General features: G+C 38.5%; 1 protein-coding gene across 2 annotated transcripts in view; it reads left to right on the top strand.

Annotated features, from left to right (window-relative positions):
* ago2 (argonaute RISC catalytic component 2) overlaps positions 1–25,360 on the top strand; it is a 74,728-nt gene that overhangs the window by 22,626 nt on the left and 26,742 nt on the right. For both annotated transcript variants that reach the window (XR_013547163.1, XM_078397505.1), the window contains exons 2-11: positions 6,468–6,657; positions 7,426–7,546; positions 9,432–9,613; positions 10,369–10,505; positions 14,043–14,177; positions 19,926–20,013; positions 20,484–20,631; positions 22,345–22,464; positions 24,358–24,480; positions 25,063–25,196. Coding sequence is in view for 1 of the 2 variants with exons in the window: in XM_078397505.1 (XP_078253631.1) it covers positions 6,468–6,657; positions 7,426–7,546; positions 9,432–9,613; positions 10,369–10,505; positions 14,043–14,177; positions 19,926–20,013; positions 20,484–20,631; positions 22,345–22,464; positions 24,358–24,480; positions 25,063–25,196 (1,378 nt within the window). In the remaining variant the exon portion in view is untranslated. The remainder of the gene's footprint in view (positions 1–6,467; positions 6,658–7,425; positions 7,547–9,431; positions 9,614–10,368; positions 10,506–14,042; positions 14,178–19,925; positions 20,014–20,483; positions 20,632–22,344; positions 22,465–24,357; positions 24,481–25,062; positions 25,197–25,360) is intronic.

Below are 25,360 nucleotides of genomic sequence, written 5' to 3'. Positions count from 1 at the left end.
TTAAGATAATTACGTTTAGTTGAAATGTTTATGTAAAATGCTTGAATATTATAAAGATCATTTTAAACATATAAGGCTTTGATCTAGACTGAAATGTAAGTATGTAATATTTATCCCTTTATAGCTGCTATCCTAACAATTGCAAAGCTGTGATATAAGTATTGGATTTATTCACAAAATGCTGGAGTAACTCAGCAGGTCAGGCAGCATCTCGGGAGAGAAGGAATGGGTGACGTTTCGGGTCGAGACCGTTCTTCAGACTGATGTCGGGGGTGGGACAAAGGAAGGATATAGGTGGAGACAGGAAGATAGAGGGAGATCTGGGAAGGAGGAGGGGAAGGGAGGGACAGAGGAGCTATCTGAAGTTGGAGAAGTCGACGTTCATACCACCGGGCCGCAAACTGCCCAGGCGAAATATGAGGTGCTGCTCCTCCAATTTCCGGCGGGCCTCACTATGGCACTGGAGGAGGCCCATGACAGAGAGGTCAGACTGGGAATGGGAGAGGGAGTTAAAGTGCTGGGCCACCGGGAGATCAGTTGCGTTAATGCGGACCGAGCGCAGGTGTTCAGCGAAGCGATCGCCGAGCCTGCGCTTGGTTTCGCCGATATAGATAAGTTGACATCTAGAGCAGCGGATGCAATAGATGAGGTTGGAGGAGGTGCAGGTGAACCTCTGTCTCACCTGGAAAGAATGTTTGGGTCCTTTGATGGAGTTGAGGGGGGAGGTAAAGGGACAGGTGTTGCATCTCGTGCGGTTTTTTTGTTGAAAGTTCTTTAAATCGATTTGTACCAGCATCTGCAGTTATTTTCTTATATATAAGTATTGGACCCTGGCATCGACTAATTATCTTTCAACTTCAACGTCTTTGGAGAGAAATTGTTTTTATAAAAGATAATGGATTTGCTAATGATGAGTGTTTGACGGCTCTGGGCCTCTACTCGCTGGAGCGTAGAAGAATGGGGGTACTTCCTTGAAACTTACTGAAGAGTGAATGGCCTGGATAGAATGGATGTGGAGAGGATGTAGGACCAGAGGGCACAGCTTTGGAATAAAAGGACATGCCTTTAGAATGGAGATGAGGATTTTTTTTTAGTCAGAGGTGGTGAATCTGTGGAATTCATTGCCACAGACAACTGTGGAGGCTGTCAGTGCGTGTTTTTAAAGCAGAGGTTGATAGATTCTTTATTAGAAAGGATGTCAAAGGTTATAATAATAATAATAATAATAATAATAATATTCATTTATTGTCATTGCAACGAGTACAACGAAATTAAAAAATAGCCAATCCTGACGGTGCGTACAAACATATATGCAATAAATGCAAAAACAAATAAATACATAAATACAATTATATTAAGTACAAGATTTTTTAACGGTGTTGCCTAGTGCAAAGGTAGTGTTCAGTTCTCGTATGGCCCTGGGGTAAAAACTGTTCTTAAGTCTGTTTGTTCGGGATTTGATCGACCTGAAACGTCGACCAGAGGGCAGATGAACAAACAGACGGTGGCCGGGGTGGGATGGATCTTTTATTATTTTGCCTGCTCTACTGAGGCAGCGTAGGCTGAACAGGTGCTCCAGGGAGGGCAGTGAGCAGCCGATGATCTTCTGGGCCGTCGTGATGACCCTCTGAAGGGCCTTCCTGTCCTTTTCTGAGCAGCTGGCATACCATGTGGTTATACAGTATGCCAGCACACTCTCGATGGAGCAGCGATAGAAGGACAACATGAGCTTCTCCTGCAGGTTGGTTTTCCTGAGGATCCTCAGGAAGTGGAGTCTCTGCTGTGCCTTCTTTACTGTGGTGATGGTGTTGGTAGACCAGGTAAGATCCTCTGCGATGTGCATACCCAGGAACCTGAAAGCGGGTACCCTTTCCACACAGACCCCATTGATGTAGAGTGGGTCGTAATCTACACTGGTTTTTCTAAAGTCAATTATAAGTTCCTTTGTTTTGGAGGAGTTCAGGACCAGATTGTTCACTGAACACCATGCTGCCAGCCTTTGGATTTCATCCCTATAGGCTGTCTCATCTCCTCCTGAGATGAGTCCAACCACAGTCGTGTCATCCGCGAACTTGATGATGGTGTTGGTGGGATGGATGGGGGCGCAGTCGTGAGTGTAGAGGGAGTAAAGGATGGGGCTCAACACACAGCCCTGTGGTGAGCCGGTGCTCAGTGTAATGGTGGAGGAGAGGTGAGGGCCTATTTTGACGGTCTGGGGGCGGTTGGTCAGGAAGTCCTTGATCCATTGGCAGATGGTTTGGGAAAATCCAAGGTCGGAAAGTTTGGTGACCAGTCTGCTCGGGATGACCGTGTTAAAGGCAGAGCTGAAGTCGAGGAAGAGCATCCTCACATAGCTCCCCTGGTGTTCAAGGTAGGAGAATAGGGTTAAAGTAGGAAAGATGGATCAGCCACGATTGAATGGTGGAGTAGACTCGATGGGCCGCATTGCCTAATTCTGCTCCTAAGCCTTATGAACTCTGAACACTTATTTCCTAACCTATTTTTATTTGCTTTCATTTTTCAACTTTCTAAAATTACATTTATTAACAGGCAGAATTTTGACATGTGGAATTTTTTTGTTGAAAGTTCTTTGCATGTTTGTATGCTGTTTATCAGATTGTTTTAGAGTGGTTATTTTTCCAGCTACATAGCTACTCTGGTTTTGTGATGAACCATTATATTTTGCGTTATATTACTGTGGACGGCTCAAATAATTATGAAATTAATGGTATACATTAAAAATAACAAATCTCTAAATCATAAAGCATTCCCAGGATAAAAAGAAATTTCTTGCACTTTATTCCATATAATAATGGATGATTCCTATTATTAGTGGTGTTGAAAGAAATTCTATTCACAACTGAATACCGCTGTTCTGTACATTTGATTTGTGCTGGGCGTGCTTTACATTACCAGTAATGTGATATTTACAGTGCAATAATGTAGGAGAAAAGTACCATCTGAAGCAATAATTCCCTTGTATCAGCAGTGGCAAACAAATTCACCTTGCCATTTTTTCTGCTTGCAGGAAAAGTCGTACACTTTTATTTATAATCCAGGCATACAGTTTGCCATTTCACCTTGCATGAACTTCTTGCATCCACCTTTCCATCTTGTCCCTCCACCACCACCATCTCCAATTCCAAAGCTTTGGATTCACAAATGGACATTATGGATCAGAGCTTTTAAATTACTTTGAGTGGAGAAGATCGAGTTTGCAGTTGATTTTCTATTGCATCCTGGTGTTTTGAAACTTTCTCAATAAATCTATAGTAGCTATAGTTATGTAATGTTAGTAATAGTTTGTACTATTCATTGACCTTAATCATGGGAATGTGCTGAACATAAATGAACCACTTGAAAGGTTGTTGAAATAAAGATTTGGTATGAATTCACTGGATACATGTTCAAGTTTATTGCCATATGCACTAGTAAAATAGGGTACAGGTACAAAGAAAAATATTGCTTGCAGCATCCCAGACTCAGACAAAAGGAAATTATACAAAAATCACATACAATTCAAAAAGAAAGAAGACTAAAAATAAAACGACATTAGTGCAAAAACATAATTAGAGGACAAAACCCGTCCACAGTAGTGCAAGAGGTGCATTGAAAAAAATTGAAAAGCTTCACTCCATGCTCTAAGAAATATAGTGAATAGGCTTCCTTTTGATGAAATGGGGAATGCAAGCACAGTGCAAAACTTAAAATGAAGAAATGGAACATTAACAGTATGGTAATTCTGTAAAAAATAGTAAAAATGTTACACCATGAGGCATGATTCGGAGTTTCCTTGATCAGACATACAAATTTATCGTTGTATATAAGACAAGGCACTGGCAGGAGGAGCATGCCTTTTAAATTTGATAAGGGTCATTGAAGATGCTGTTGAAGTAGATAATCCTTATTTATGTTAGGCACTATCATAACTTGATACATATTTTTGTCAACTTTTTTGCTCGTAGCAGAGCCTTTGCTATATTTTACACTGTCAATAGATGGTAAATGTTACTTTTGTAAAGGACATTTTAATTTTACTGAGAGAAAACAGCACGTTATCCATTTTTTAAAGCACGTTCTAGGTTTTGAATTGCAATTTAAATGAAGGAGAAACTTCCAACTGGAAAGAAGGACTATGGCCAGAAAATTAAGTTCAATGATATTTGGCAAAAGGATTACAGGGGAGATGAGAACATTTTTCTCGTGGCAAGTTATAATGTGGAATGCTCATAAAAGGATGATCGCAGCAAATTCACTTTCAAAAGGGATGTGTAACTTTATTTAGAGATACAGCGCAGAAACAGGCTCTTGGGCCTACCGAGACCGCACCGAGCAGTAATCCCGACATATTAACACTATCCTACACACACACTGAATAGTTTACACATACACCAAGCCAATTAACCTACATACCTATACGTCTTTGGAGTGTGAGAGAAAACCGATCTTGGAGAAAATCCACACAGTCACGGGGAGAATGCACAAACTCCGTACAGCAGCACCCGTAGTCCAGATCGAACCAGAGTCTCCGGCGCTGCAAGCGCTGTTACACAGCAACTCAACTGCTGTGCCATTGTGCCGTCCATACCTGAAAAGGAAGCATGAATTCAGGAGAGATACTTTGGTAAAATAAAAAAGAAATGGAATAATTTAAATAGGTCCGACTAAGAAGACCAGGCACATTGGCTTGCAAGACTTCAATCCATGCCATAAGATTTTTTTTTGAAATTGCTCTTGATTACAGCAATTATATAACACTTGATTATAGTCGAATCATGCAGCATGGAAATGAACCCTTCAGACAAACCTGTCCATAATGCCATTTTTGCACACCTACAATAATTCCAGTTCCCTGCATTAGTGCCACGTCCATTTAAGTGTTTGCTTAAAGATCTCGTAAATGTACTAATATCAAATTCTGCCACCTTCTCTGGCAGCATGTTCAAGATCAACTACTGTGTTTTTAAAAGAATCTTACCCCTCATATCTTCTTTTAAACTCCTTCTTCCCATCTTAAACCATATCCTCGTGTTTTGGATGGCCCTTTGACAATCGAATCTCAGCTGCTTCTACGCCAGGGAAACAAACCTGGCGTATCCAGTTTTTCCCCATAACTAAATTCCTCCAATGCAGGCAGTTTCCTGGTGAATCTCCTCTACACTCTGCACAATGTCATCGTTCCTCAAATGTGGCAACTCCAAGAGTGGTCTAACTCTAAGTTTCAGGGAACAATGAACAAGTTCGTTAACACTTTTTAAACCCTACCATTTATTGTATGTCCTATCTGTCTTCCAAAAATGCAATACCTCAGCAGTTGAGATTAAATTCCATCTGCCAATGCTTCACCCAATTTTTCTTTTGATCTGCAGCATAAAGTAGCCTTGGAGAACCTTCCTCACTATCTACAAATCCAATTTTTGAATCATCCGTAAATTTCTTAATCATTCGTTCTATGTTGATATTCAAGTTGTTAACGTGCATCACCAATAGCGAAGATATCCGCATGGATTCCTGCAGTATATCACCAGTCAAAGGCACCCAATCAGAAAAACATGTTTCCACCGCTACCCTCTGCTTCCTATCACCAAGCGAGTTTTGAATCCAATTAGTTTGGTTGTCGTGTGCCTTAAGCTTTTAGACCATCGTACTATGTGGGATTTTGTCAAATGCCTTGCATAGTCCATATGGTAATGGATGTTGTACTGCTTTCATCAGTCTTCTATCTTTTTTTTAATTTTTAATTTTTTAGAGCATATGTACAAATAATAATAAATGACAAACTGCATACCTGCATAAAAAGAAACTAGATGCTTCCCCATTTTTAAATGTACATAAATCCTTTCCCTTTAAGATTGTTTCCAATAATTGCCCAGCATTGAAGTAACACTCACTAGCTTGTTGTTATCCGACTTGGAAAAAGAGAGACACAAAAACCTCAAAGAAATACTACTAGCTCTCTAAGAAAATAACTGCAGATGCTGGTACAAATCGATTTATTCACAAAATGCTGGAGTAACTCAGCAGGTCAGGCAGCATCTCCCGAGATGCTGCCTGACCTGCTGAGTTACTCCAGCATTTTGTGAATAAATCTACTAGCTCCCTTCCAGTCTCCTGACACATCATCTGTCGCTAAGAGAGATGTTAAAAAAAACCTGTTACACGCTCAGTAGCCTCGTTTTCCATGGGAGAAATGTATCCACTCTGGGGATTTATCCACTCTGGGGATTTATCCACTCTTATGAATTCCAACACAATTAATGCCTTCACCTTCGTAATCCTGACTCCAGACTATTGAGGTATCTTGACCTGAACTCAGCCCACCATAACGTTGTCTTTGAATACAGATAAGATTGTCCCAGTAAGAATTCAAGTTTAGTCTTGTTGAGAGCGCAAGAAATGGTGTTAACCTTGATTAATAATGTGCAAGCTCTTTTTAATTCTATTATACAATTTCATTCCTCATCTAGATCCATCTTCCACAACACCACCAGTGCAGACGCTCTCAACGTTCAAACCTCCTGTTAGACCCGATTTTGGCACAATGGGTCGACCAATCAAGCTTCAGGCCAATTTCTTTGAAGTGGACATTCCAAAAATTGAAATCTATCATTATGATATTGATATAAAGCCAGACAAATGCCCAAGAAGAGTAAACAGGTAAAGTGAAATAAAGTTGCTTTCTTTTCAAATTAAATTTAACATGTTTCCTGAAATATTGATAACTTTGTTAGCCAATAATTTGGTGACAAGAGGGGAAATATCAATGATTCAATGATACTTTATTGTCACATGTACCTAGGTACAGTGAAATGCTTTGTTTAGCATCCAATCTGTAATATGTAGGAGACCACACCTAGGAGAACACAAGTGTCGCCACGTTTCCGGTGCCCACAAATTTACAAAAGATCCTTGGACAGGCAGTTGATTTTTAGCCAACAATTTAATCAGAAAATAGTCTATTTATAGGGGGGAAGAAGCAGAGCTTATGATAAAAACTATTGCAATTTTCTCCTATAATTTTGCTAGAAAAGGTAATGAGTGGAGGACAGTTTAAAACAAATGATGTATTATTAAATCATTAGTATTCCAGAGCTACAAACTGGCTTTGAGACACTCGATGCTAATGTAAGTTTCTAAACATTAACTTGTTTCAGAAATCTTGTTCAAATTGATACTCGGAAACTTTATACAAAAGATATACTGGCTAAATCATTTTGCTTATCACACTATCATTACAGAAATAAATAAAAATGTTATGAAAATGCCGTGTAATCATTTGACAACAGAAAATGCTACATTTAATAAATCTTTCTAGGTGCAATTACATAGCAGTGTGAAGGGACCAAATTTAAAGTAGTTTATGGTTGTGTTCAGAATTTGTAAAATTGAATTGAGGGATCATTTTGGAACTTTTTTTATTTGTAGAGAAATTGTTGAACACATGGTTCAACATTTTAAAAATCAAATATTTGGCGACAGAAAACCAGTGTTTGATGGAAGAAAGAACCTCTACACTGCAATGCCTCTTCCTATAGGGAGAGACAGGGTGAGTACAGTTACCATAGCTTCCACTAAATGCTTTATTAAGTCAGTTTGAATGTTGCCTTTATTTATCTAGTTTGAAAAATAGAGCAAGTTGGCTTTCAATGGTGACAATCTTGAAAATATAGTTTACATAGTTGGAAAATGGGAGTTTTAAAGCTAGTAAGATTTGTGAAGGCGTTATGAATTGAATAAAAATCTGTACAAAAATGTTTGAATTTTGAACATAGTGTAAAAACAAACTGCATGCCTCTGTTTTTAAAATATGTAAGTTTGAAATCTTATTTGCATCTAGATGTGGGTTGGTATATATGAAGTACTTAATGTGATTTGAAATCTAAGGTGGAACTTGCGAGGTAGCAATGGCACAGGTTATGAGTTAAGTGTATGCATCATTTTATCTGGGTAATATATTAGCATTTTAAAATATTTATTCCAGAGAATTATGCTTTGTTTAGCCTGCAGTTTTCTTGAAAAAAAACCTGATCATCTATCTCTGAACCAGCTACATTATATAAAATATTTATGCATCCATGTCAAGGTTTTTGCATACCCCTTTTAGTAAACATTGCAATATGAACTATAGAGCGGATGGAGCTTGGCCAAAGTAAACAACTTAGGACAATTTGGACATTGCAAAGCTTATATTTTTGTTGTCGAGAGACTGAAGATATTTTAGCTATTCCATGATTGACACCAGTCAAGCAGTCTCAGCAAAGAACTTTGTCTAGAGTAATTGTTGGTGATGGCTCCCATGTACACCTGGATAATATTGGACAATGTGCAGAGCAATTGTTCTTGCTCCATGACATAATTTGCCAACATGTTCCACTTTAGCTTGCATTGCTCCTTTTACCCTTCTTTCCAAAGTAAAAACAAACAAATATAATCATGGTAAGACAGCAGCAAAAATAAAAGTGTGGCTTTCTGCAGATTTCACAAAATAATTGCACTGAATTATTACCATGAAATTAGAAGTGTCACTTTGTACAGATTTGGGGTTAACATTGCTGAGACCTTAAGTGTCAGCCATTCCACCAACTTGCAGTAAATATACTTGATGAATTAAAATTTTCCCGTGTTTCATAGGAGCTTAATATACTAAATTTGATTGTAAGCTGAATAAGATAATATGACAGGTGGGAAACAGCAGCTGAAGATTTGGCTCCCAGTGGTGGTTCAGTGAAATTTAATGATGCATTCAATCAATTAAAATTGGAGAATTACAGGCTTGTGGTGAAAAATGAAACCTAGCCAGTGTGAGTACCAATGTAGGTAGGTAGGCAGTTGAGCAAGCCAGGTGCAACAGGTGAATGGCACTGTTTTCTTGTAGGTAAGAATATTTGTTTAGTACAGGTTTATAGAAGGTGTAAGCCAGGAGGCTGGCAGATATGGCTTTGCCACAGTCAAATCTAGAGCTAGTTAGGATACAAGCAAAGATAAAGATACGACAGTAGCATTCAAGTTAAGAGAGGACAGTGACAGGCAATGCTGCAGACATAAAATAAGTCAATCTTGGTGCCTGAAGGGGTTATAGATTAGTAGTCTTTTGAAGCATGCTTGTGAGATAATATCCTAGAGAGTTTTGGTTGGACATTATTTCTAACACACTCTTGACACAACACACATCCGGGGGGGAGGGGTGTTCACATGTTACACTTTCCTACACTTTGTTAATCAACTGTTCACTGCTATTTATTGGTTTGTCAAACAATTTTGTATTTCTACTTGCATTATCTATTTACTCCAGATTGTGAAATTTCTGTGCAGATGTAATCTCAATATGTGCGGTGACTAATGCTTAAGTATTTTTATTTAACCATACGATCTGGGTGATGTCTCTTGATCTGCTGATTTCGGTTTTAATGCTTTGTTTTCTTTTTAAATAGGTGGAGCTTGAGGTGACTTTACCAGGTGAAGGAAAGGATAGAATTTTTAAGGTGGTGATAAAATGGGTGGCATGTGTCAGCCTCCAAGCCTTGCATGATGCACTTTCAGGTCGACTCCCATCAATTCCTTTTGAATCTATTCAAGCACTGGATGTTGTGATGAGACATCTACCATCCATGAGGTGAGGAAAAACATGTTGTGACTTAAAATGGTATTTAGTTGATATGCTTGCATATATTTCTGCATATTAAAGGAAATCAGTAACACTGCAGGAATGGGTTGTTGTGATGATTAATCACTTTTGAAGTTTTTTGATCCATACTACATTCTAACATACTTAAATCTCAAGATCCTTTCAAGTTTGGAGGGATATGGAGCAAGAGCAGGCAGGTGGGACTAGTGTAGCTGGGACATGTTGGTCGGTGTGGGCAAATTGGGCCGAAGGGCTTGGTTCCACACTGTATCACTCTATGACTCAAGTTTGAAAAAAAAGTCATTAAAATTGTTTCAAGGATTACACCATGGCCTGTAGGAATGGAAATATTAATGCAAGAGGTGCATATTTGGGTGGGAGGAGACGCTGTGGGAGGTGCAGATGCTAAGGCCTTTCTGCATTCTCTGGCTCTATTGACTCTGTCCCGTTGGCTGCCTGGAAAGTTGATACAGGCCATTTTGGTCAAGGAATACCAGCCTGTTCTCTCCTTGGCACGACAGACTGACTCTCTTGTAGGAATCCCACTTTATTTGAGGCGATCTTTGACGCAATCCTTGTATAGCTTTTTTTGGACGTCCCTGGTTCTGGTGGCCCTGTGCAAGAACTCCATAAGGGAGCTGCCTTGCAACAAGGGTGCTGCCCATACCGTTTATGTGGAATGTGCTCTCGGAATCAAGACCGTGACTACCGTCTATCCAGTTAACGTGTACATTTTTTTTCAGGTACACTCCAGTAGGCCGTTCATTCTTCACACCTTCAGAGGGGTGTTCCAACCCATTGGGAGGGGGCAGGGAAGTCTGGTTTGGATTTCATCAATCAGTCAGACCATCATTATGGAAAATGATGCTTAATATTGATGGTAGGTTTCCGAGGTTAGCATCTTGTACTAATTTATTTATGTTGGTTCGAGAAATATGATTGCCATTTGTGCTCTTTTACTTTGCAGACAAAAAGATGCCTTTAATAAATGAGCTGCTGCCTCATAGCCCCAGAGACCCGGGTTTGAACCAGACCTCGAGTGTTTGTGTGGAGTTTGCACATTCTCCCTGTGACCACATGGGTTTCATCTGGGCGCTCGGGTTTCTTCCCACATACCAAAGTGGTTGTAGGTTAATTGGCCTCAGTAAATCGCCCTTCGTATGTAGAATGTGAATGCAAAAGTGGGTTAACATAAAACTTGTGTGAACGGGTGATCGATCGATGGTCAGCGTGGACTCGGTGGGCCCAAGGGCCTGTTTTCATGTTGAATACTTCAATCAATCAACGTGTCACATAGCCGTAAATGAAATGACCCAGCTCTTTACAGGTGCCGGTACGCTGTACCAGCGGGTTCAATCATAAAACACTGATCTCTATATTCCAGTAGATTTGGTTTTAATATGCCTACCTATTTTTAAATCAAGGCGTTTTGAATAATGTATATAGGAATTTGGCTGGTCATAATTAGCAAGAGTGAGAGCATGAAAAACTGACAAAAAACTTATTTTAAAAAAGGGTAAAAAATATGAACCTAGTTTCAAATTGCTTATTTCTATCCTTAAAAGATATTCCTGTATACTTTCTGGCCTTGAACATTCATGTTGCATTTGATGGCCAGTGAAATACTTCTCTCATACTGTCACTGAAATAATGAAGGGAGACCTCGGACAATTTGCACAAGCTTTCCTATCAGTAATGATGCAGATGATTCTTTATACAATTTTTAATTGAAAGAAATGAGATACGAGAGGTTCCTTGAAGTAAAAAATTGAGAGAAAATTATTTTGTCAATTTACTGTGCTCAACATATTGAAATCAACAGTTTGCAATCAAGTGTCCATTGTTGAAACAAGTATAAATAATTTGACCTTTAATGTAAATGTGCTGGAATGACTGCATGCAGTTTTACTGTTCATTCTGTAAATCACGAATGTCATCCTTTAAGATTTTAAATATATTTTAAATGTGTATTATTTAGAGCCAAATTGTTTGTGTTATTGCTTTGGTATATATGTAATATAAATTGTGTGGAGTAACAGATAATGTAAGTTTGTTTATTTGTTGGGATGCTTATAAGTTGGTAACTTTAAATCCACCTTTCTACTTTTAGCTCGTTGTTTATCCTGAATATCTACCTGTGCGATAAAATAATAAAGAAATAGTCTGCTTCCACTGCCCTTTGGAAAGAGGTCAAATGACTCATGACCTTGTGACAGAAAAAAACTGCCACTTGTCTTAAATGGGCTATTCATTTTTAAGCTGTGATCCTAGTTCTACATTGCCCCATGAGAGGAAACATAATCTCCATATTCTACCCTTATTTCAGAAGAGGAGGCGGCTTGTACCTACTCTTCTAAACTCCAGTATAAGTCTGGTACAACTGGTATACTCTGGTACAGATATAGCCTGCACAATTTTTCCTTGCAAGACAACATGCTAGTTCCAGGTATCACTGTGGTAAACCTCTAAACTTCAATGCAAATAATACAAATTCTGCACAGAATCCTCTAAATGTGGTCTCACTGCCCCCCATATAACTGAAGCAAAACCTCCTGCTTTTGTATTCAATTCCAGAAAAGGGTAGGCAATGTCATTCTGTTAACTTTCCTAATTTTCTCTACCTGCTTTTCAGCTTTTGTGAGCTATGAATTTGAATACCTGGATCCCTCTCCATCTCTTAGGTCTGCAGTCTATCACCATATTGATAAATGTTTTTTTTGTTTTCCTGGTAAAATAGACAAGTTCACATTTTCCCATGTATTTTGTTTGCCTTTAACCAATCTATATCTTTTGGTAAATTTATGACATTCACTTCATAACTTTACAGTCCTGCCTTTGTATCGTCACAATTTAGTAGCTATATCCCAGCTAATTATGTAAATTATAAAATAAATTGAGGCCCCAGCATCAATCACTGTGGCAAAGCCTGTGTTATACCTTTCCAAATAAAAAAATGATTAATGCCTGCAGTTTCATTTTAGCCTGTCAATCCTTTTTCAAACCAATGTGTTCCTTCCAGGATCATGGAGTTTTTATTTTCCACGGCAATGTGACAAGGCTCCTTATCAAATTCTAGGTGGAAATTGATACAAGGTACATTCACATGTTCTCCTTTAGTCACAACACATGTCACAAATTTAATGAACTTCAATAATTTGGTCAATTGGGATTTACTTTGCACAAAACCAGACTGTCATTTCCTGATTACATTGAATTTTTAAGACCCTAGGATGATATCTATTTTTACGTCGGGATTTGTCAGTCCGTTGCACCAACAATTTGCTTAGTGTCCCAACCATGATGAATAATTTCTGAGTAACCCCCTTCAATTCCCAATTTACAGAAATATCTGAGATGTAACTTGTATCCTTAAGTTTGAAGCCTGGTGCAAAATCTGCGTTTAAGTCATCTACCTTGAAAATGCTTTCCATTATTAATTCCTATAATCACTGTTTAATGAGTATTAGGTAGAAACAAAGAACTGCAAATGCTGGTTTATACCAAAGATATAGACTGTTGGAGGAACTCAGAGGATCGGCCAGCATTAACTTTTTTATTAACTTTTTTTTCATAATTCTATATTGATACTATTCCCATCTGCAATTCATTTCCCATTTTTTTTCCTGTTGATAAGAACTCTGTTTCTTTGTCTTTTACATGAGCTTCAGGACATCCTGTGCACAATTGTGTAATTTTACTGGTTATAACCATTTGCCAAACTTATTCCTTAAAAATTAAGCCATATACCCAAAGTGCTGAATCTATCTTTGATGAAGCTTAGTTCTAGATGCATGGAAACAGTTTCCAGCAGCCGACTGTCATTGATGAGATATTATGCCCCTGTTTATGGTAGAAGGAATGTACCAAATACATGTTATAGTTTTAATTTATAATGGATGCAGTTTAAACAATTCAGTGCAGTTCAAAACTTGCTACAATGGAAACATATATTGTCCAGACATAATTAGCAGTTTGCCCACCACTGTTTGAGCTTATACATGTTAACCTCTCCCTACTTATAGACATATGGAGTGGTAGTTTGTTGCCCATACTTTGGCTTACCTGGTATTGCAATCAGTCTTCTTGGTTCTAATCATTGTTTCCTTGCTGTTGAAATCCATTCTTTCTGACTGAAAGATAATGTATCAAATACTTTCAGCCATCTGTACTTCAAGCATGCATTTGTTTTTGGTGAGAGAAAACTCAACCTTTTTTAGACTTTTTAATGTTAAGATCACTACATGTTTATTTCCTGCACCTGATTGTCACCTTTCGAGTAATGATTGAGAGATCCTGAAGCTCACAAGGGAAAAACTGTTTAATTGCTTTCTGTTCCAATAGCTAATTAATTAGAGCACGTATTTAAGTTAAAAACGAGAGTGAATGTTACTATCTGAAGAAATTCTCTTTGTTTTAGTATCTGCTACAGCATTTTACAAGGCTCAGCCGGTGATTGAATTCATGTGTGAAGTTTTGGATTTTAAAAATATTGAAGAACAGCAGAAGCCATTAACTGACTCTCAGAGAGTAAAATTCACAAAGGAAATAAAAGGTAATTGTGAAAACTAAATAAAGAATTAAATATTGGAATCTAACACTGTTCAGATTTTCTTCCTTAATGTAGTTAATTTTTTTGCACAGTATTAAATATGAATTAATGAGTTGATGTTTCAATTTGGGGATATAGTTATGTGACTATGAACAAACAACTCCCGAGGTTAATGCCCATTTAGCAGCATGGAAACTCCCGCAACAAAATTAACAATATTCAGTAATTTATGAATCTTTGCAAGAAGAAATGATGGTGAGAGCTCAAGATTATCTTACAACCTTGATGTTATTCTGTAATACTGTTGACACTTAATCAACCAGGTCATATTTGACCAGTCCCACACTACTCGCTTGACTCCAGCTACACAGTTGCCAAGGCAAGTGTGGATGGATAATAAGTGTTACTTAAGCAACATAGCCTAGGTTCCAAAGTTAAATAGATATATTATTTACTTTGACTCAACTACTGAAAATTAAAAATTGCATTGTTACTGATCAATTTGTAATTGGCAGAAAATTGAAGGATAAGTGGGTTTATTTCACAAGATTTAGAATACCTTTTGAACTAGAATAATAAGATGGTACTGCACAGAAAGATGTTCTGTCCAGTCTGCTTATGCCAGTTTATTGGTAAAGGTCACCAGTTCATGCCGCCTCCTGTTATTGTTTTTCTTCCATTGGTCATAATTTTTTACACAGATATTGACAAGTACCTAGAATGCACTTTTCGAGAGCAGTGGAAGCAAAAGTCACTGGCACATTTAATAAGTGTCTAAATGAGCATTTAAATTGCCTTTGCATGGAAGGCTATGGGCCAAATGCTGCTGTCTGGAATTGATATAGGTGGGTCTGTGAAACACAAGTATAGTAGAAAGAAGACGCATGGTCTGCTTGCCTTCATCGGGTTGGGATATTGAATAGAAGAATTGGGAATATGTGTTCAGCTTTATAGAACTTTGGTTAGGCAGCATTTGGAGTTTTGTGCACAGTTCTTTTCGCCCCGTCACAAGAACATTGTGGAGGCTTTGGAGAGAGTGTAGAAGAGATTTACCAGGATGCTGCTTGGATTAGATGGTATTAGTTAGAAGGAGAGGTTGAACAAACTTGGATTGTTTTCTCTGGAGCATGGGAAGTTGAGGGAAGACGATGAGAGGCATAGATAGGGGAGACAGTCATAACCTTTCTCCCAGCATGGAAACGTCATTGACTAGAGGGTATAGCTTTAAGGGTAGGGGGGAAAGTTCTTTACCTAGAATGGTTGGTGCCTGGAATTAATTGCCAGGGTGGTGGTGGAAGCGTTTACAACAGCTGCATTTAAGAAGCTTTTACATAGGCACGTGGATATGCAGGCAAAGGAGTGATCAAGATTATGTGCGGATAGAGATTAGTTTAACTTTTTTATCGTTTTTGGCTGAGTACTGTTATATGTTCTCTGTGCCTTCCAGTTGGCTTGGATGTGGTGGACTGAATGGTGTATTTCCATTTTGTATAATTCTTTCACAATTTCCAGGTCACCTTAGAGTTACTTTGATTCTTGCCAACCAACTTAATTATTGTGTTATGATTGGAATCTTCTGCCACTTTAAGTAATTTATCTAAAATTACTGCATTAAAGTTGTTCACTAGATTGAACAAATCTGTCCGATATTCTCTTAAATGTGTTTGGTCTAAAGGGCTCTTGTGAGAATACATGGAGCATGTGTGTGAGACTGTTGTAATCTAAGATATGGAACTAGCTATCGGGTGGGTTTTGTTTTGGGTCTTGCAGGAGTAGAGAAGAATTAATTGCTCACTCATCAGTACGGAAGAATGGGAAAGTTACGGTAGACTATTTTCAGATAACCTTTTATGACACTTAAATATGCGATGACGGCCTCATGGTCATCAATGTTGCTTCAGGAAGCTGTGTTATCTGAGCATCAGCAATTGACCTATTAATTCCTTTTCACATTTCCCTGCTGTTCTTTAATCTGCATTCACAATGGGGTACAATGGCAAACAATTAATTCCTGGCTGAAACACAAATTTGTTTTTGATTTGAAACTGCAATTTTTGGCACCTTTGAAGTTAACATTTGCGGTCTGATCCCGCTGACCAATTTATCAAACCATTTTGTCGCACTGTGCTGCAGAGGACAATTCCTTTCTTTGCCCATTCTCCTTTCTTCTGCCTCCACCTTCCCTACCCTTTTCCTCTATCCAAATTACAAAAGCTTGTGTCTTCTTCAAACATTTCCTGGTGTCTTTGATTCGTGCCAATCATAGTTCATTACCAAGTTCCTTGATGGTCCCTTGCCATTAGAAATGCTTTATCCTTTATTGAATCAAAAGGATTCATGACTTGAAACAAATCATTAACCTCTAAAGTCTAGTCTTTATCCATTTGTATTTTATATTTTGTCCTTGTTTTTCAACGCTGAGGACTTTATGAAACAAACTCAAATGGAATACCAGCTTGGATTTTATTGAGAAATGCAGCAGTTTTGCATAGAATCTAAGGAACTCATGCACAAGAACTTCCGGACATGGTGATAATTTTCCAGTTAATCTCCAATGCAGAGCTCCTTGTGGAGTCCAGTGTTGGAGTGCAAACTTCTTGCAGTATCCTGGCTGTTCTAGTTAGATCTGACATTGGTTCAGTGGAAAGAAATAGTTGCAATGGGGTGATGTACATTTCAGGTATGTGCTTGTTTTCCCTGAAGGTAAACACATTTGGCAACGTTTTTTTACTTGTGTGTTTGAGGGAATTATTTTTTTGTCTCATTCTACATGCTCTCCGTTCTCTGGAGCACAAACATCTGAATATGTCACTGCAAGATGTCAAATAGACTACCCAATATTGCCTCACTTGAGCGTCAGGATTTCCTACTTGCATTTTGGATAAGAAGATGGTGGTGTTGATGTGGAATTGGTTTTCTGAATAAGTGCCTGACAAAGAACCACATGATAAATTGTTAACTCTGGAATCATAGATCTTGAGAGTTATCGTCAAAAAATTATGTCTGTGCTGACGAAGGTGCTTTCCTAGGCTGGTTCCATTTGTCTGCATTTTGCCCATATCTCGATAATCCTTTTGTATCCATGAACTTGTCTAAATATATTTTAAATGCTGTATTTGTACCCACCTCCAAAACCTTGGCAGCTCTTTCCATTTCCCCACCACCCACTCAGTGAAGATTTTGGCCCCTTAGTTTCCCCTTAACTTTCACTTTTAATCTAAGCCCCTCTAAATTTAAACTCTCGTACCCTGGGGGAAAAAAAACTTTGACTGCCTACCTTATACATGCCCCTAATACAGACGAGAAGTATTAATTTAAGATTAATTTCCTATTTCCTATTCCCATTTCCTATAGCTCCACACAAACGGCCACACTGATCCTTCAGGGGACCAATCTCCCAAGATAGAGTTTTGACAAGTTAAAACTTGAGGAGAATACTTGATAGAAATATTCAAAATATGTGCAGTTATGATTGGCCCAAGTTGTAGATTTGCCAAGATAACTGGAAATCCTTTGTAGATAGTAAACTGTGATCTACAATTCTTGAATGTGTGTAAACGAATTCGTTTGTAACTTTAGAAAGAAAATTGGAGGAACACTTACAGACAAATCTATGAAGATAAAGTGTGGATCTCTAATAGTTAAGTAACTTTAATAAGGAGCTGGCATTGGTATAACAAGTAGAATTCAGTTGTGATGTACAGTGCATTCAGAAAGTATTCAGACCCCGTCACTTTTTCCACGTTTTGCTACGTTACAGCCTAATTTTAAAATGGATTAAATTCTTTTTTTATCATCAATCTACACACAATACCCCATAATAAAAAAGTGAAAACAGGTGTTTAGAAATTTTTGCAAAGTAATTAAAAAGAAATGACTGAAATATCACATTTACGTAAGTATTCAGACCCTTTACTCAGTACTTTGTTGATGCACCTTTGGCAGTGATTACAGCCTCAAATCTTCTTGGTTATGACGCTACAAGCTTGGCACACCTGTATTTGGGTAATTTCTCCCATTCTCTGTAGATCCTCTCAAGCTCTGTCAGGTTGGATGGGGAGCGTCAATGCACAGTTTTTTTCAGGTCCCTCGAGAGATGTTCGATCGGGTTCTAGTCCGGGCTCTGGCTGGGCCACTCAAGGACATTCACAGACTTGTCACGAAGCCACTCCTGCATTGTCTTGGCTGTGTGCTTAGGGGCATTGTCCTGTTGGAAGATGAACCTTCGCCCCAGTACGAGGTCCAGAATACTCTGGAGCAGGTTTTTTTATCAAGGATCTCTCTGTACTTAGATCCGTTTATCTTTCCCTCGATCCTGACTAGTCTCCCAGTTCCTGCCGCTGAAAAACATCCCCACAGCATGATGCTGCCACCACCATGCTTTACTGTAGGTATGGTATTAGCCAGGTGATAAGCGGTACCACTTGGCATTCAGGCCAAAGAGTTCAATCTTGGTTTCATCAGACCAGAGAATCTTGTTTCTCATGATCTGAGAGTCCTTTTGGTGCTTTTGACAAACTCCAAGCGGACTGTCATGTGCCTTTTACTGAGGAGTGGCTTCCGTCTGGCCACTCTACCATAAAGGCTGATTGGTGGAGTGCTGCAGATATAGTTGTCCTTCTGGAAGGTTCTCTCATCTTCACAGAGGAACTCTGGAGCTCTGTCAGAGTGACCATCGAGTTCTTGGTCACCTCCCTGACCAATGCCCTTCTCCCCCGGTTGCTTAGTTTGGCCGGGTGTGTGAAGAGTCCTGGTGGTTCCAAAATTCTTCCATTTAAGAACAACAGAGGCCATTGTGCTCTTCGGGACCTGCAATGCGGCAGAAATTGTTTTATACCTTTCCCCAGATCTGTGCCTCGACACAATTCTGTCTCGGAGGTCTACGGACAATTCTTTCGTCTTCATGGCTTGATTTTTGCTCTGACATGCACTGTCAACTGTGGGATCTTATTTCGGCAGGTGTATGCCTTTCCAAATCATGTCCAATCAATTTAATTTACCACTGAGGACTCCAACCAGTTGTAGAAACATCTCAAGGATAATCAATGGAAACAGGATGAACATAAGCTCAATTTTGAGTGTCATAGCAAAGGGACTGAATACTTACGTAAATGTGATATTTCAGTTATTTCTTTTTAATTACATTGCAAAAATTTCTAAACGCCTGTTTTCGGTTTTTTATTATGGGATATTGTGTGTAGATTGATGATTAAAAAAAAAAGAATTTAATCCATTTTAAAATAAGGCTGTAACGCAGCAAAATGTGGAAAAGTGAATGGGTGTGAATATTTTCTGAATGCACTGTAGCTGTGCATCGACACTCCCCATCCAACCTGACAGAGCTTGAGAGGATCTGCAGAGAAGAATGGGAGAAATTACCCAAATACAGGTGTGACAAGCTTGTAGCGTCATACCCAAGAAGACTTGAGGCTGTAATCGCTGCTAAAGGCGCCTCAACAAAGTACTGAGTAAAGGGTCTGAATACTTATGTAAATATGATATTTCAGTTATTTCTTTTTAATTACTTTGCAAAAATTGCTAAACACCTGTTTTCACTTTTTTATTATGGGGTATTGTGTGTAGATTGATGATTTAAAAAAAAAAGAATTTAATTCATTTTAAAATAAGGCTGTTACACAGCAAAATGTGGAAAAAGTGAAGGGGTCTGAATACGTTCTGAATGCACTGGACCTTGATATCTGCTGTATTAGTATTTAGTCTGTCACCTGAAAGACTCTTAATTCTCTTTAGGACTTAAGGTGGAGATAACTCATTGTGGACAAATGAAGAGAAAATACAGAGTATGCAATGTTACTAGAAGACCAGCAAGCCATCAAACGTAAGATATTTACGTATGAATGAAGTGCAATGTTGTATTTTTTTAAAATCTTCACGCATAATTCATTCTAGAGGTTGAATTGGCAAATGTGATTTAAGTTAACTACTTGGCTGCAAATATAGAGTAGTATTTGTAAAATTAAATCTTCAATAAATTTTGGATTTATGCAGCTGTATGATATACAATCTTAAAGACTGTGGTTGGACATTCCCTAAACAGTGCAAAACTAAAATTGATCATAACCAATCTAGTTGCTGTAACAGGACATTTATGTTTTAACAGTTGAAGATAATTCTTTGGTATATTATTCTTAGAACCATTTCTAATTTGAAGATTGTTTTAACTATAAGCATAGTGCATTTTTAATTATCAACTCCTGTTTGGTTTTTTTAAACCTTTTATTTTATTTTTTTGTGAGGGATTGTCAATTGGTAAAATGTGAACTTTTTGCTTTCCTTGAATTTGCATAGATTCCCACTTCAGCAAGAGAATGGGCAGACTGTTGAATGCACAGTAGCACAATATTTCAAGGATAAGCACAAACTAAATCTTCGCTATCCTCATTTACCATGTCTACAAGTCGGACAGGAGCAAAAGCACACCTATCTTCCTCTTGAGGTAAGGTGGCTATGACAATCACAGCTTTTAAGTAAAGCTTTGTAATAAAATGTACTGAGATATTTTACATCCAGTGTGATGACTGGACGATCTAAAATTGCAATATGTATGCAAATGTTGTTTCATTTTAACTTTTTTCTCCTTAATTTTTCTTGTCCATCTTGTTTGACACTGCTTTAGCCATCATTGCCAATTACTGTTGCTTTAACAATGTTGTCTGTTCACATGTAATTGGGCTTGCTGAGAAGCTGCTGGAACGGGGGCTTAACACTCCTCTGTGTGCCTGGGTTCTGGACTTTCTCACCGCCAGGCCCCAAGTGGTCAGGATGGGGGAGCATACATCTAGCCCCCTCACCCTGAACACAGGATCCCCCCAGGGTTGTGTCCTTAGCCCCCTACTGTACTCCCTGTACACACATGACTGTGTGGCCAGGTTCAGCTCAAACTTCATCATCAAGTTTGCTGATGACACTGTGGCGGTGGGCCGGATCAACGACAACGTTGAGAAGGCCTACCGAGAGGAGGTGGCTGATCTGGCACTCTGGTGTCGGGACAATAGCCTCCTCTTGAATGTCAAAAAAACGAAGGAGCTGATTGTGGACTTTAGAAGGGCTCAACATCCAAGGACGTACACACCACTGGAAATAAATGGGTCTACTGTGGATAGGGTGAGCAGTTTTAAATACATGGGAGTCCACATCAAAGAGGACCTGACATGGACGACAACACATTGCTGCACTGGTGCGTAAGGCAAGGCAGCGCCTTTACTACCTTAGACAGCTGAGGAAATTCAGAGTGTCTCTGACGATCCTTCAATGCTTCTACTCTGGGGCTGTAGATCATCCTGTCCGGCAACATCACACTGGTTTGGGAACAGCTCTGCCCAGGACAGGAAGGCCCTGCAGAGAGTAGTGTGTTCGGCAGAATGCACCATGGGAACTACACTTGCCCCCCTGCAGGACCTATACATCAGGAGGTGCAGATCAAGAGCAAGCAAGATTATGAGGGACCTCTACCACCCCAGCAACGGACTGTTCCAGCTGCTACGGTCAGCCAAACGCCTCCGCTGTCATGCTGTGAAAACGGAGAGGATGAGACAGAGTTTCTTCCCAAAGGCCATCAGGACTGTAAACTATTATATCTCCAGGGACTAAATTTTCTTTTCTGTATTAATTTAAATTTATATGCTGTAATTGTAATTTTCTTTGCATAATCCGCAGGCATTGCCACTTTCATTTCACTGCACATCATGTATGTGACAAATAAACTTGACTTGACCTTGCAGCCATGACTCTTATCTGACCTGCCCTCCAGACAGCACTCCTTAGACTGCAAATTGTATTGAAAGTAAATAGAGCATCCTTTTGTTTCCGTCAAGAATAATTGCTTCAACTTTAAATTGAGTGTTACAAGGATGGAATGAAATTTGGCACAATGTAATTAAATTTCAGGTGTTTGTTTCTGATATATTGAATAGAACAAAGATTTGCCATTTTTACACTCAATATTAATTTCCTATTAATAATGAATTTTTATTTCCATTAATACTGTAAAATTAGTCTTTGACCTGAACCTTTTTTCCTGTACATTCTACTTCATCTATGTAGTGTTTCAGCATTTTCTTTTCAGATTGCCAGCATCTGCAATTTTTCTCATTTACAATGCCTTAAACCTATTTTAATGGCATATTAATTTTAATTGGTTTTGTCATAGGTGTGTAATATTGTAGCTGGACAGAGATGTATAAAAAAGCTGACAGACAATCAAACCTCAACTATGATTAGAGCCACTGCCAGATCTGCACCAGACAGACAAGATGAGATCAGCAAACTGGTGAGTAGGTAATTTTGGGAGATATTATCATGGTACCAAGGACGCACTTTAATAATCAAATTATTAAATTTGTTTTTATTTAATTTTGCTTCTGACTTCAGTGTGGCTGAAGCTGAGCAGCACAGTGGCAGTCTGCTGCCCTCTATATATCAATTCCTTCATACCTGGAATCAAATTTGTGAACTGTCTGCACTGCCTTCAATGCAAATATATCCTTTAAATAGAGAGACCAAAAATCTACACAATACTGGAGATGCAGTTTCACCAGTGTCTTGTAAAGTTGCATCAAAACTTCTTTACTTTTATAACTGTCTCTTGCAATTAAGGCCAACATTCCATTATCTTTTCTAATTGCTGTTAATGTTGTGAATCGTGTATTCTGATCTCCCCCTCCCCAAGATTCCTATACTTAGTAACATTTTGTCGTTTCATTCCATTTAAGTAATTTATTCCTTCATTCATCCTTCATAAATGGAAAAACTCATTTTCCCACATTATGTTCCACTGACCTTATTTCTTTCTACATTCTTTCTTGCATGGTTCACTTTGTTCCCACTTACAGTGCCCTCCATAATGTTTGGGACAAAGACCCATCATTTATTTATTTGCCTCTACTCCATAAATTGAGATTTGTAATAGAAAAAAATCACATGTGGTTAAAGTGCACATTGTCAGATTTTAATAAAGGCCATTTTTATACATTTTGGTTTCACCATGTAGAAATTACAGCAGTGTTTATACATAGTCATCCCCCCCCCCCCAACCACAATCTCTAAAGCCACCTCTTTCAGAACTCGAAGGTGCAGTCCATCTGGCCCAGGTGACTTATCCACCTTCAACGCTTTCAGCTTCCCAAGCACCTTCTCCCTGGTAATCTCCCTGGTAGTTAAAAGGAGAAATTGTGTATTTACCTTTATTGCAAAAGGGTTGGAATTTAAAAACTGGAACGTTTTTTAGTTAAAATTGTATGGGTGTTCGTGAGGCCCTGCATGGAACCGTGCACAATTTTGGTACCCTTGCCATGGAAAAGATTCACCAGGACAATATCTGCGATGATGACCTCACTTAATTGGCCTCACTAAATATCTTTGGTATGTATTCTTTCGAGTTGAGAAGAATGAGGGATGTTATTAAAACATAAAATCCTAAGGATGTAGAGCAAGGTCAGTGTGGCGATGCTTCCACTTTGGGAGAATCTCAAACGAGAGGACATGGATTCAAGATAAGGAAACGATAATTTAAAACCAATTTAACTGCCTACAGATTTCATGAAATATAATATAAATCTCTGGAATCCCTATCCTGCTGCATTAAGGTGAAAAGATTAGATGTAATTGAAGTGGAGGTGGATAAACTTTGAAAGATCAAGGATTGAAGAAACAAAGATCTATCAGAGGAGGAGTTAAGGTCTGAGTTGGACCAGCATTGATCCTATTGAATGGTACGAAAGGCTTGAGGGGCAGGTAGCCTACTCCTATTTTCTTGTGTTCACCATCCAGGGACCCAAACAGTCCTTCCAGGTGAAGCAACAATTGCACTTTTTTCAATCTAGTGTACTGCATTTGGTGTAATAATGTGGTCTGCTCTACATTGGACCACTTCACCTCTACCCATCATTACCCTGGGAATGCCTACACTAGGAGGACTGGAGCGTACAAGAAGGTGAGTAACGTCCATCACTTAGGAGAATTAGGGATAGGCAATAAATGATAGCCGTGCAGCAATGTCCAGTTCCCATATTATTAAATAAACATCAGTATTGCATTATTGCAGTTAAAATGTTTTTATTGATGATCATTTTTTTAAAATCCTTTGGCAGGTATAATGAATTTCTAACTTTTTAGATCTGCAAACATCTGGTTCACTCCTGTCAAATGTTCTTTTCCTTTTCAGATGAAAAGTGCTAGTTTTAATGCAGATCCCTATGTTCAGGAATTTGGAATAGGAGTGAGAGATGACATGACAGATGTTCCAGGTCGAGTTCTTCAGGCACCTTCCTTATTGTATGGTGGTCGGGTATGGACTTCTATATTGTCAAATTAAAATGTCATCCATCAAGTAAATTTAAAATTGAGATGTTAACCTTGAAGTAATATATTTAGGCACAAGTGTGACATGAAAGTACCCAGCTTTCATAATAAAATGGCCTTCAGTGACCTTTATGGCTGTCTTTTCATGGTAGGCCTTTCTTATGCTTTCAGTCAAGCATTTTAAGTTAAACAAGTAACATACTAGACTGGATAGGTTATACAACGTCTTCTGATGGTATCCTGTTCAACAGTGATGTCTAATGATACTGATGAAAGTCCTGTAGAAGAAATCTGTTTTCCCCATCTCGTGTAGTGCTTGTAAAAATGAAATAATAAGTAATTTGTAAACAATTATTATTATTGTTGTATGATAATCAGTTAATTGCACCTCCATTGTGGTCGAGGTGAACTTTTATTTCAAGCATGTTTTGTTTTTGTTGAAATTATTTGTATATTGTAAAAGGCTAGGATGAATAACAACCCTCTTTGCTCGATATTTAATCTAGGTACACTATTCCATTAACATTGAAATCTTTCCGATCTTACGTTTTCTAATTTTTTGTTACAGAATAAGACAATTGCTACTCCCATTCAAGGTGTTTGGGATATGCGAGGTAAACAGTTTCATACTGGCATTGAAGTCAAAGTGTGGGCAATTGCCTGTTTCGCTCCACAGAGGCAGTGCAGAGAAGATACACTCAAGTAAGAAATAAAGTTGATCCACATTATTTATAACTTGATTGTATAAAGTTAAGCAAAAGAGGAATGTAGGCCCTTGAATGCTGTTACACATTTTTTTCTTTCTAGATTAATGAATAGTGGTAAATGTGGAGATGCAAGATAATGTACTCTGAGGCTATGGATTG

This window comes from Rhinoraja longicauda, chromosome 4 (genome assembly GCF_053455715.1).
Source record: "Rhinoraja longicauda isolate Sanriku21f chromosome 4, sRhiLon1.1, whole genome shotgun sequence".
NCBI classification, from domain to species: Eukaryota; Metazoa; Chordata; class Chondrichthyes; order Rajiformes; family Arhynchobatidae; genus Rhinoraja; species Rhinoraja longicauda.
Note: the sequence above shows the minus strand (reverse complement) of the source record. Positions and strands in the feature narration are given on the sequence as shown.